At 45.9% G+C, this 13975-nt stretch overlaps 1 protein-coding gene across 1 annotated transcript; it reads right to left on the minus strand.

The window, feature by feature from the left end:
* Positions 1 to 5921: 5921 nt before the first annotated feature.
* Positions 5922 to 6692, minus strand: PtA15_7A157 (uncharacterized protein; the record flags this gene model as incomplete). The annotated part of the gene is made up of 1 exon (XM_053170734.1): positions 5922 to 6692. The coding sequence occupies one exon, from the start codon at positions 6690 to 6692 to the stop codon at positions 5922 to 5924; it is 771 nt and encodes a 256-aa protein (XP_053021986.1).
* Between the last annotated feature and the right edge of the window lie 7283 nt (positions 6693 to 13975).

A 13975-nucleotide genomic window follows, 5' to 3' on the forward strand; every position in this document is an offset into this window, starting at 1 on the left:
AATCTGTACCAATTGCGCCGACTATATGCATCGACAACATTGACATGGAACAACGGGTCCATGAACCGTTGGTCGGCCACAGGTCTCACACATTTAGAGGGACCTGGGGTTATGTGCATGTGCCACATCGCGAATTTCTCTTGTCGCTTGATCAGTCAGACTTGACCTTGCAGAGCTTCCAAGCTTCAATTGACATGGTCAAGTCCATGCCCATTGAACCTTGCATTTTCTTGCCGACGCCCGTGGAGGATCAAGCCGACGCCATGGTTTGGAAATCGCAGATTGCAAAGGTTTTATTTGAGTACCTTGCAGTCCCTAAAGGTCGAGCGACTGCGATCCCAATGTCCCCGCCGGTACTCGAGCAGATTGAACCCAAAAAACCAACACTCCACATGCTCAAGCTGATGAATGCATCAGACAACTCAGCCGAGGGCGTGGGGCAAGTCTTTAAGTTGATCATTGGCCAGTCCGGCCTTTCTGTTGAAGATTTCTTTAGCCGCCTTCAGCCAATGGATGGCGACCTCGGAACCGTCCAGAACTTCAACTGTCTGAAATCTCAAAGGTCACCTAGTGCGTATCCTCAGGACCAACTGAACAATGTTTACTTCCAGTTAGGGGCATCACATACCCTATGGAACATTGCCACTGGAATATTTGCGCATCACTTTGGGAATGTGAGTGACTCAAAGGACTGTGGGGCCTGGCAATATTTGCAGGCCTTGGGTTTCCCCGCCGAGAAAGCCATTCAAAAGAAAGACTTCACCTTGATGATTAATCAGATGGAAAAAGTCTTTGAGTCCATGCTGTATTATTGCTTACGGTTTGTACCACATGACTGCTCCTGATTGTTTGTCTGATGTAGTTTCTAACATTCAAAATTGTATGTACTTACATTTGGACACATAGTGTGATCATGAAGACCAAACGCAAACAATTAGGTTCAGATCGACCGGTCATCCCAACCAACCAATGGAATGCAGTTGTCAATCAGTGCTACGATCGATATTGCTCAGCCCAAGCACGCAAAGATGCTGATGCCCGTGAGTGTCCCAAACTCCACAACATGCTGATCCAGCTACATGATTTCTTGTCTGTGGTGGAGGCCAAGAGATCTATGAAGGCAGGCGATGTTGGGAGGTTAATGATTGTTTGGAAGAAATGGTGTGTGATGTCTCAGTCCATCAGCAAAATAAGAAACTACTCGACGCACCTACCGCGAGCAGTAATGCTTCTCACTGGGGGCCTGAACCGGTCTCTAAGCAAGTATCTTCGCCACAACCTCCTCGTCACTCCCACCGGTCGCCCCAATCATTTTGTGCCCAAGGATTTCTGGTTAGAAATCCAGAACTACAGGCTGAAATATTTCCACAACAAGAGTGGGATTGGCACTCAGATAGAACACCTGCAGGAAATCTTCTCGCCCAATATCCTCATTGTACGCTGGCAAACTATTTATCAAAACTATTATAATAGATAATCTAACTGATCTTGCATTTCTACCAGCTTCAAGAGATGTTGCACTCCCTGAATATTGAATGCGGCTCAAAGGTCATTTATCAGTCTCGGGAAAATCACCTCACCGAGAGATCCGTTGAGATGTTAATATTGATGGCCAACAATCGAGACATTTTGGATCGATTTCCAAAGAAAAAAGGGAAAAAAATAGACAAGAACCGTAACACATATCTAGATGGAATGTCTAAATTTAAATCTATTATCCGGAGCAAAGATCCTCAGCTCAACCGCTTCAAGAAACACTTGAGCACAAGAATTGAGATGAATAATCATGATGGGGATCTTGATTCGGAAGACGACGGGGAAATATCGGATAACATGTAACTTCCTAAGGTATTGCTTGCTGCTCGCCCCTCCGCCATGATTGCCGCGATCTGAAGTTTTCTTTTCTCTTTCATATCCATCTCTAGCTTCCTTGCCGCCGTTCTTTCCGAAGAAATACGCCGCCGCTCTAGGGTTTCCGCTTGTTTTTTAGTTAGCTTCTTTGGTGCTGAAATAGATGTTGATTCTTGTCTTGTTACCGACGGTTGGCCAAGATCTTGCTCTTGAACACTAGCTTTTACTCCTTGCAGCCTTGGCTTCTTAGCCCTGGTAGCCTGGCCCGTCTGAATTTCATCCCAAATCACTGCGTTGTAGATATTGATTCGCTCCATCAACCAATCCAACTGCCCGTCAAAGAATTCCCCGCCAATTATAATACGTAGTTCTTCTTTTGAATTGATTTGATGTAAGTAAGCCCCAATTGCCTCGGCGTCAATCTTGCCAAAGCGGTCGCTTGCCTGGACCGTTGCTGAAGTGGGGAACCGCGAGTAGTAAAGTGCGGCAAATTCATCAACCAGTTCCCTCTGGAAAGCCTCCAGTGCGCCATTCTCAGCGTCAGGAACCTTCCTCTTTCTGAATATTGATTTCTTGACTGGGAGCTTTGACGTTGGATCTACTTCTCGAGAACTGTTGTACTGATTGCTCCAGAGATCATCAAAGTTGTGTATGTTTGCAAAGGGTAAGTTTCCCATGAGTCGAACTGCTGCTGGGCCATCACAGTTTGAACAGCAGCAGGGTTCAAACTGTTCTTTTTCCTCCCGTGCCTTTTCAAGCAGACAATTCGGGTCATCGACTCGGAGGGGAATATATCCTAGCCTATAAACAATCAGATATGAGCCGATGAACACGGTATACTGCGGTAAGCTTTTTTGAAGATGTGTACATACAAGTTGTCAATCGAGAAAGCAATTCTCAAGCAAACAGGCGTTATTGCCAGGGCATCCATCCGGTCATCGTCCGACTGGGTGGTACCCTCTTTGAAATCGGCCACAGAGTTCTTCCCATTCCGACGGAACTTCTCAACAAACAGAATGGCCAGACCAGGCCTCCCATCACGACCACACCGTCCAACCATTTGAACTATCGAAGCTGGATCACCCCTCCCCATGTGGACCACCATCTGTACCCGCTTCCAGTTCTGCCCCAACCCCAGGGCCATTGTGCAAGAGACAATTGGGAACTTGCCAGTCGAGAAATCCTCCACACAATCAAGCTTATCTTGATCTCTGGTGCACGAGTGATATCGTCGAGCGCAACCACTTTTCGGATTTGATGATTCACTAGGAGTCTCACGGGCCATGCTAATAACATCCAACGCTGTTAAGGTCCGGTTGCGTGAGCCGCTGTAGACAAGAGAGGGCACCAGCTCTTCGTTTGTGACATCATTAGCTGAAGGGAAAACCTTGACAAGATCATGACAAGAAATCATAGAGTGTTCCATCGGAACACGGATAATTCGGATTTCTGGTCGTGTTAGCTCGCCACGTATAATATCAACGTTTGAGTCTTCCAGTTTGAGGCTCTTTTTGATGGCTTCGACAGCGATAGGGCGGCATGTAGCCGACAGCAGTAAAATCGGCTTGTCATTTCGAGACAGGAGATGGCCGCCAAGGAGCCCATACGACGGTCGAAAGATCCCAAAGTCCTCGAGGCGACTTAAAATTGTAGCTAGATGTCTTCCAGGTCGACTCTCAACAAGGCCCCATATGTATATCATGTGGGCTTCATCCACAACCACTAATCCAAGTCTGTTTTGAAATTCCGAGCTGAAGTATACTTCCTCCCACAGCTTACTATTCAGGAAGATTTCCGGGCTGAGATAGACAAATTGGTAGACACCTTTAGATATATCCTCGGCAGTTTGTTTGTTGAAGTTTAACTTGTTCAAGTTTATTGCCGTAAATCCAGCCTGCTGTTTTTTGTAGACCTGATTGTCACCTAGCGAATCCAAAGGGTTCAAGGTGAGGATGACTGATTTCTTCTTCAGAGGTATCATGCCGAAATAAATTTCGGCTATCCGTGATTTTCCGAATCCTGTGCCAGCAAGCACAAATGTGTTTCGGCCCGAGACTAAGTTGGCCACTGCATCGATCTGCAAGGGTTTTGCCGGTTGACCGTACTTTTTGAGAGCTAAATTGCCGATGTGGGCCTTCATATTTTGATCGTTCATTCCGAAAACCTTCTTATACACATTGATACCTGTTGGGGACCAAACTCGATCTGTAATGGAAGAGACTTGCTTTGGTTTTGCCTTGGGTAACATTTTCTATTCCAGTCGAGGCTCCGTTTCAGTATGGACCAGCCGATTTTTGAGATGTGGAAGAGGCGGAGTGAAGCCTTAAATTCTCAATCTTGGCTGTTACTTCACAACATAACACCCTTACGGGTCCACAGACATTATGTGGTCTAGTTATATTGACAAATACATAAGGCCTGAAAATCCATACTGATTTCCGCCACGCATAAGCGTGGCAGAAAGCAGTATGGCAAGTATGGAGTCCCCCAGGGACCAAGCTCCAGCTAAGATGCCTTGGCCACTTGAGCTCAGTCATCCAAATTAGAATGTAAGGAGAGGGGATTGTAGCCAGGATGTTCAGCTAACATGTCCCCTCAGGGCTGCAGCAGAGGTTGGATAATATCCTCTGTGTGGAGCGCTAAAGGCAATGATGGCATAAAAAGCCACAAAATCCCAGAACTCTCAGGCAAAAGGTACGACATAACTCATAAGCCTCTCCTACGGAGAGCCCTCCGGGCGGGGTCCCCCGGACCCTCCGTTCGAGAGGCTTAGTTAGGCTAGACTCCATGTTGTCTGTTATGGTGTTGCAAGCGCGTCTGGGCACTTACCCAACTCCCGCTTGGCCGAGTGCCTCCGGGGGTTGGGTATGTGCCCAGCGGGCTTGATCGGGCAGGTTGCGCGGGGGGCAGAGCTTGGCACACAGCCAAGTCCCGCTTGGCCGAGATCAAGCTCTGGGCCGATGGGATCTGTGACTTGGCATGCAACACGCCGGTCATCAGACGCCGGCCCTCGTCTCTGCCTCAAAAGGCAAGAACGATGTGCCCTCGAGGAGGGGAAACGTTCTCCCTTCTCGACATCGCACATCGGACATCAACAAGGGAGCTTTTCCTTCTCGATGGCCGGTCTGTAAGCTGGTCATCGGGGAGGAAAGACTCCCTTCGCGGTGGTCAATACTTGTATCGATCATCAGGAAGGGAGTCTTCCCTTCTCGATGACCAGTTTGTAGACCGACCATCGAGGAGGGAAACTTCTCTCCTTGATGGCCGGCACAGCGTTTGGCGTGCGTGGCACCCTCGCTTGAACTCGGCCCAGCGGGGCTTTGTCCCGAACCACCCCAGCTTTGGACTGTGCCAAGCGGGGGTTGGACGTGTGCCACCCACGCTTTGGGATCGGCCAAGCTGGCTTTAGGGTCGGCCACGCGCGCTTGGCCTTTTTTCGGCCGAACTTTGGTGAGTGCCCAGACGCACTTGCAACACCATATGAGCCGTAGTGCGGGCTCCGAAGTGCAGACTCACATGTACATAGACTACATGTACATGTCACAGACCATACTCAAGGTTTGAGAGGCTGGAGATCCAAGCCTCTTCCCCATCCTGCAATCTACCATCTTGGATCCAGAACCCCCAGAACCCCAGACCCCAGGCTCCATCTTCCTCTCCCTAGAACAGACCAAAACATTGTCCTGGTGGTGAATCATTCAAGCAAGCAAACCAAGTGGTCAGACTTGAAAATGAATTTTGTAGCTCATTCTGAATCTAACTTGACAGAGTCCCTCTTAGCAATTGAGAGAGTGCTGTTGCACACAAAATGGGTCACAGCATCCATTTTCAAGTCTGTCCATTTGGCTTGCTTGCTTGAATGATTCACCACCCATGGGGTGTCTTGGACTGTTATCTTTGTCTGTTTCTGGGTAACAATTCATCCTGTGTGCGAGTATGTTGGTGAACATGTCTAGCATGTTGCTGCAAGCTTTGTTATCAGCTTGGGGTTCAGCATGAAAGATGAGTATTATTATATCTACTAGAACCAATGCAATAGGTGAAATGAAAGCTTTTATAGACTAGAGAGATCATTGGTATCTCCTTGCCATCCATAAGGGGATTGGTTCGCGCGCGAGCTTCCGGATGCCTAAGCCGACGGTGCCGACGATGCCTACCCAGCCGAGACAGACGTAGAGTGAGGATTGCGACTCGGAGATCGACTTGCGCTTGGACAGATTAGATGGGGCGAGTCTAGAAAAGACTTGATCGAGCCCGACCAAACTATGGTAGAGAGATGTGGAGAGGAGAGCGGCATACTTGATCGAGGCGATGAGGGGAGATTGTTGCAGATTGAAGCCGACGAATTGGAAGGATCGAAGGGAGGGGCTCGCGTTGAGACGATGGGAGAGGATGTGGTCGAGCAGGAGAGGGATGGCGATATATCCGGCGATGGCGTGTGCGGTGGTTGGTAAATAGCTCTTGAGCCATTGGAAGTTTGACTGTTTGGGGATCGCCCGAGCTCGTCTGCCGGGGGGAGGCAGGCCCTCGGCGAGCTGTGCACGAAGTTCGAGCTGGGCGCGGATCCGTCGCTGGCGGTTGAGCCGAGTGACACGCCGGACGAGGCCGACGACCAAGTGGGTGCCCAAGGGGATCCAGACCAGGAGCGCCTCCCGCAGCCGTCCATCCCGATAGACCACCCGTCCGGCCAGCTGGATACTCGAGGCCACCGACTCGCTGCTCCCTCCGCGGCCAACTATCGCCGCTCCTATCGGTGAGGCCAGATGGACGAACAAGAAGGACGAAAACGCCAGCCCGCTGAGATCTTGCGTCAATTCTAGAGCCCGGTCGAGCGTCATCATTCTTTTGCGTCTGTCTTATTTCAGGTGCGCCCTGTCGAGATATGTAGTCGGGTGGGATATTTATTCTTCTTATTGGTGGATAACGTCGAGTGGAGAGGGAAATGCCACGTGGTCACAGACAGGGTGCGACCGTGGGGGCTTCGGGGTCGCGCCGTAGCATGTCGTCCGCGCACCGACAATTCAACTTCCGTTGCGCTACTGTTCCAGGTTGTGCTGACCTACACGCCGGGGGTACTTCTTACCGCGCGGCCGTGTGGATACGACGGGTCGCACCAGATTGGTGAAACCAACGTGGATTTCGCCGTGCCCCCCGTGATTGTGGGCACCCCGTCAAAAATGCACAGGGGTGTCAAATCCTCGTCACTCTGATGAGAAAACATCGATGGGCTCCACGCGGGTAGATTTGATCCCGGTGGAGTCTGTGGGAGCCAATATTGTGTGCTGTCGAAACCACACACTGAAATATTTTCTATGAGGTTTCCACGGCTCTGTGCCTCCGGTCAGTCAGAGAGCCTCTTAAAGTTTTGCCTTCTTGGAAGAGCAGACCTTCAAGACCTTCACCACCACTGAAACTCTCACATCACGCCCGTGATGACCGACCAACGCTCCGCTCCCACAGACCTGCAAACACAATCGCCATGCGTCGAGTTTGACCACCCCTCCTCTTTACAAACGGTCGGATTGGCCCGAGGTTCCGATGAGACCCCAGATTCCAATGATGCGGGGAGGGAGACCGTCTCCCGAGGTCCTAACTCCTCCATCCCCATTCGAATCCATTACAGCCTCTACGCAATGGTACAGAAGGGCGGTCAAGGTCCCGTGAGACGCCGGCGGATCTCCTCGTTGGAAGGTGGCGTCCCACCATTGGAACTGCACCTGACAGACATGATGTTCTCCACATTCAAGTCACATGTCAAGGAGCACCTGCGGACCAAGTCAGAGAATGTCTACCCCATCGACCTTGTGGTGGGACAAGCAGAGCGATACAATGGGGTGTATTGGTCTTGGATTATACTCGAGTCGGCGGACTATAATCACCTCACCCCTGGTTCAATCATCCAACCCGAGTTTTCTTTCAATGAACCCAACGGCGTGTTTGACAAGTTCGTCAGCACCGCGGAGAACTCATCCCCTGATGCAAGGGTTTCAATTTTCATTGAGATGCCAGAGGACATCTGCACCTTTGAGCCCACCGCTTTATTAACCATGGTTGTAAGTTGATTTCCTTAGTTATGTTTGTCTCTCCTGTCCGCTGACCGCATGATTTGTGTGCACAGGATTATTCCAACGCAAATGCTTCTCCCTCCTTCCCAGAAGCCTATCAAGCCGGGCAAAGAGTATGTCGAGATGTTATGTCTTCTTTCTGCTTATTCATGCTTCTTGCAGCGCCCAAAGCTGTACTGATCCTGGAATCTGTCTGCACAGGATTATCCCGACCCGCATCCCCATCAAGCCCATTTGACCCAAAAACGATTACTTGCCGCAGATCTTCTCCCCCCTCCAAAACGTCGAGAAGTCGTGGGAAGCCTAGCTAGTATGTTGGCATTGCCATCATCAATGGAACATTTTCTTTCACTTTGTCACATTCCTCCTGATTATATACCTGTCCAAGATTTCATTTCCAAGCATGATATCTTCCACTGGACTGCTTTTGAGGGCACCAGTGGTGAGAAGTTGGAATCACTGGGCCTGAAGTGGGGTCCAGCTCAGTTGATATTGAGAGGTGTGATGAAGGCCACTGCCCTTTGCAAAAATAATGTCTAGTTTTTTTCTTATACATTGCCTCACCAAAGCCAATCAACCTTTTTCTCTGATTGCCTCACCAAAGCCAATCAATCTTTTTCTCTGATTGCACCAAAGCCAATCAATCTTTTTCTCTGTATGATTGGACTGCTCTTATTTCTTGTTTGACTTTATCAAGCATTCATGATATAAAATTTACATTTCACAACTGCAATGATTCAACACACTAAATAAGAATAAAATGGACTGGTGCACTGATTTGCAGTGCTTTCACCTATTTAAAAACTGTATAATACAGGCTAAATCTGGAAGAATTCCCATTTTTAGAGCAGTGGCGGCTGCAATGTGGTTGCATGCATTGAATTCAGTGGTAAAAACCAACTTGTACAGATTTATTTTATCTTGTAATTCATTGGGGCCTGTTTCCCATATCCTATGATGGCATATGGATTTCAGGTATCATTGAATATCTTTTTAATTCATACATTTTTATTCCTGGCAGCCCTTTTTTCATCCATTTTTTTTTTGGAAGAGCCAAATGTTTTTTCCAATTCTGGAAGTTGGAGTATTGCTCTGTCATACATTTTGAAGCAGCTTTGAAACTTCTCCCGCCAGGCACAATGTGCATCTGAATATTTCTCATCAATCATGCCAATGGGTTTGGGAGCTGGGAATTCGCTCATGTCTGGAAATGTGAGAGCAACAAAATGGCGTATGGTTTCAATTTCAATGAATGCCAATATAATGGGGCGATTGGTATTGGGTCCAACAAAGTCGGGGAAGAATGATTGGCTTTCACGTTTTGAATAAAAAATGACTGGTCTCTGGAATGCATTGGCAATTGGCCTTCCCATTCCAGGCATTCCCATCCAATATTTAACCGCACATGGTTCAGGTGATGGAACATCCAAACTCATTAAATGTTCATCAACTGTATAGAAAGGGTTTGCTTTGGTGTAGAATTCTCTCCTCTTTTTCAATTCCGTCTTTAGAGATGACCGTATATGCATGTATTGACCTTCTCCTATTCCCAAACAGAATGACACAGCCCTAAATCCACAGTGTCCATCTCCCTGAACATCAAAAACATGTTCCACCCATGGTTGAATTTGCAATGGTAGCTCCCATATGTAATCAATTCTCCTTGGTGGATGAGGCAGGGGTCCATAAATATTGGTGTCTAATGGGGCTCTCTGACTTGTGGAAGTCTTGGGTGTTGATGATGAGGACCCACACAGTCTTGGGTCAATAAAGTTTGGATTCCTTCCAGTTGGACTGGAAGCAGCTACAGATGATTGTGATATCCTTGGTATTAATGGTGTCTGTGATATGTCTGGCTCAGTTTTAAATGGATGGTGAACATTGGCTGAATAGTACTGCCCCTCATTTGTTATGTTATCCAAGGATTTGTACAATGAAACAGGAGTGTTTGTTGTGGGATTGGATCCTGATTGAGTTATACTTTTTCGTCTCTTAGAAGGGCCTGATGGACTGTACTGCATGGGAAAATTGTGTGGATTGGTTATGCTGGGGCTTTGAGGCATGGGATAAGTGGGAGGATTTGATATGCTCATGCTCATTCTTCTTTGGACTGGACTCATGCTCATTCTTCTTTGGGCAGGATTGGCAGGGTAATTTGATCCACTAAAGCCAGGTTGTGGGCTATAATACATTTGACTCCCAGGTAATTTGATCCGTGTTGAATTGGCCCAGTCAATGATGGGGGAACTTGTAAAAATGTATCATTTTCTGGTTTTTTAATATGAGGGCTACTAGTATTTGGAATAAATTGTCTGGGTTGAGTGGCCAGCAAATTGTTTGGTTTGGGAATATGAGACACCTGATGAGTGGGGATATGGCATGGTTGTTCTTTGGCGGATATTGTTGGTTTGGCCTGAGATTTGTTCAGCCATTTCTCCATTCCTGTTTTGGTGGCATCTTCCCAATTTTGGTTTGTGATAGAGGGGAAAACCAACCTGGATTCAGTCCTGTGATGGATTATTGATCTTAATGAGCAAGCATTAAGTATATATCCATAATTTTTTGTGTGATCATGCTGAACAACATAGTGGGAGCTGAGACCCTCTTGTCTACCTACTCTGCTTGGAGCTTCAATTGCTACCTGACACTGGGAGTCATGGCAATTATGCTGGAAGTTCAGACAACATATTACATCCTATTTGTGGAAAATTTGCCTGGTCAGCTGCAGATGTTATAATTTTATGTGCCACATCCACATGTTTATAAATCATGCATGTTGTTTGACTCACCTCAGCTCTGCCATAGAAAAGTTTTTTGGTATCATTATATTCCCGCATTTGATAAAATTGGTTGATTCCTGCAGGCTGATGTGCTTTGAATTCTATGAAAAATGAACTTGACAAATGTGAAGGTTGCCATATTGATACCACACATCCCCCATGGGGTGCGTTTTGGGCCTAGATATCTACATATGGCTTTGTATTCATAAGTTTATGCTGAAATTCATCTCAATAATATTTGCCAACTCACCAACACAAATATTCCTTTGCGGACTATATCATATTCACCTGTTTTGATGCTTGAAATCAATCTCCACCTTACTGTGGGATATTGTTGAACAATGTAATTGGGAGGAGCCACACCCTCTTCTGCTGAATACTCCCCATCATATATAACTGGATATGCAATAGGTTGAGAAAGGTCTATTCCCATGAGCTTTTGGACCTCTTTGTTGTGTTTGAATACATCTGTGACATTTTTTGAAGGTCGGAAAAAAGTGTTCAATTTATGATTAAATAGAATAACACCAGATAATATGAGCCTCATTGCTTGATAATTGGAGAAAGTTAGGGCTATGTCCCTCCCTGGCGCTTGGTGGTTGGAATGAATTGATGCATTCCTCATTATACCATTGTAAGCTTCAAATTTTTCTGATGCAAACAAGCATGGTGGCCCAAACCTCCTGACAGATTCAGGGAGATGTATGAGCATGTGGAATTTGGGTTTATTGACCCATTGTGCATTCATGCTCAGCACATGATAAAGGAATAGATCTATGTGATGTTTGAGGTCTTCAATATATCTGTCCATGTTCTCAATTCTTGTCTGGTAAACAAAAGTACACAGGTAACACAGGGACATCCATAAATCCCTCTGCTTTCTGTTCATGAATGGAAAGAACACAAATGGGGCAGCTTGAATGACTATCTTCATGTGTTTTCCAATGAAACTCTTGTAGTGGTTTACCATAAATATTGACCTCAAAGATGGAATATTGAGTGAATCCCTGTTGAATGATTGCCAATGGGCCTCCAGTCTCCTTTTATCTCCATCTTTGAGGCCCTCCATGAAATCACGCAGGAGGTATCGAATAACCCCAAGTTGCAAGACATGCAATATTTCTACAGGGGTGTCTTTGCACCCATCAAATCCTATTCAGGTAGGAGATTTTTTCAGCAACGCCAACCATTAGACAATGGAATACATGGTTTAGGAGGGCTGACCTTTCAGAGTGTAGAAACGGTTGAATAGGCGATGTGACCCAGTCATTTCTGTGGCTTCTATGGATTCCCTTTGTCCTGGATTGTTCCGCTGATGATACCGCTCAACAAATTCCACATTTATGTTGTCTTTCAGCCCATTTTCTTTGGTTTTGTTATCATACTCAGTCTTTGCTTCAGTTTTAGATTCTGTCCAAAATTTATGCATTTTTGATATGGTGTCTTCCCACACTCTTGGAGGAGGGGGCTTGATGGTGCATAATAGGTAGGTAGGTCAGATGTAGTAACCATACACATGCATGCATACATTTGCTCACAATGTTTCCCCCTGTGGTAAATCCAAAATAATCCTTCACATAGCCCACCAATGATTTGTCAGCCTTCTTGGTGACAGAGAGTTGACACATGCGGCATGGACTGTTGGCATTTGCAGGCATGGGTGTGCTTGTCATCTCCGCATGCATGGGTGAGTCCCCCAGGGCCACCAATACCATACTCATAATGAGTACTTTCTGATTGAGTAGGCTGTCATAAGCAAAGTGGCCTTTGGTACTCATTTCACTAATTGCAATGTGACAGAAGGAAACCCGTTGTATGAGTGGAACTATCATAAGGGACTGATTAACAATTTCTAGGTGATACCAACTTACTTAATTTCCTCTATGATGGGATCTGCCAACTCTAAGCAACTGGCCACATTGGAGGTTGACACAAAATGACAGTTGTATTCTTGATTAGACCAGTGTGGATGAAGACCAGATAATGTAAAATAATATGAGATATGCTTGTTCCATTTTTTGGAACAATTGCCAGATGTGTCATCTGCATAGAGTGTAATTGGTACATGTCGGATGATGCAACCGTCAGCCGTTTTTCTCCAAGGGTTTGGTAGCTCAATTTCATTGATTATTATATGGCTATCATCTTCTTCTATGAACATACCAAAACCAGGTCAATTTAAAAATGAATGTGTGTGTGTGTGAGTGATTGATAATTATATATATACTTACCATAAATCAATCCGCCACATTCCTTTTGTAGAGATAATTGATTTTCCATGAGAATTTCTGAGTACATCTTGTCAAATTCACATATATCAACCACTCTTTGGGCTGAAGTATTACTGAATTTAATATCTGCAGGCATAATAATTTGAAATCCTATTCCTGAATCATTGGGCCGGAATTCAGGATCACAGCATTTGGCATAGAGCTTGCCTTTGCATTTGTAAAAGAAAGTTGGGATCACCACTTCCCCAGAAATAAGCCGTGTGGGCTCGTATATGTAGTAATGCTTGTCTTGATTGTACACCATCTGAACCCTCACATCCCGCGGTAGATCTTCTCGCCACTTGAAGCTCTGGCACAGGCTGTCAATTGGATCTCCACTTGGATCATGTGGATAGTACTCCAGGTGGTTGGTTACATATGGATTTAGCAATTCCTAATCAAAGTATTAGAAGATTTCAGCTCAAAATCCATTGAATACAATAAGATGAATGACCAACATTAGCCAATATTCCTTTTACACTGATGTGGAATATCTTATTATCCCATACACTGATTGTTTCCTGATTAATAATGTTGAGATAATTTCTTAGTCTTTCTCTGGTCCGCCTAGCAGCATCCCAATATGGCAAAACCAATTTCTTTGTTTTAAGTACAGCCCTGATATGGATGTACGCCACACGTGATAGAAGATGGTGCAAGAATCCCAGAATAAGACATGCCATGAACTCCTGGAAATTCAATAGGTTTCAAACACCAAACACCAAATGAGAATCACTATGCACATTGATACAGTGGGTCATCTAATGTTTTTGGCACTGCATTGTTCATTGCAGAAAAATTTAGTGCCAAAAACATTAGATGACCCACTGTACATTATATATAGGCAGAAATTTACCTCTTGTTTCCAGAATGGCTGCCAATCATCTTGAGCATTGATACCTGCTTGACTGGTATTTTGAGGTTGTACATTAATTGCTTCCATTGGATCACCTAATATCTCCCATGCGTCAAATTCATCTGAATGGTCTGAAGGTGGCGGATGAACACC

The sequence above is a fragment of the Puccinia triticina genome, chromosome 7A, assembly GCF_026914185.1.
Source record: "Puccinia triticina chromosome 7A, complete sequence".
In the NCBI taxonomy this organism is placed as follows: Eukaryota; Fungi; Basidiomycota; class Pucciniomycetes; order Pucciniales; family Pucciniaceae; genus Puccinia; species Puccinia triticina.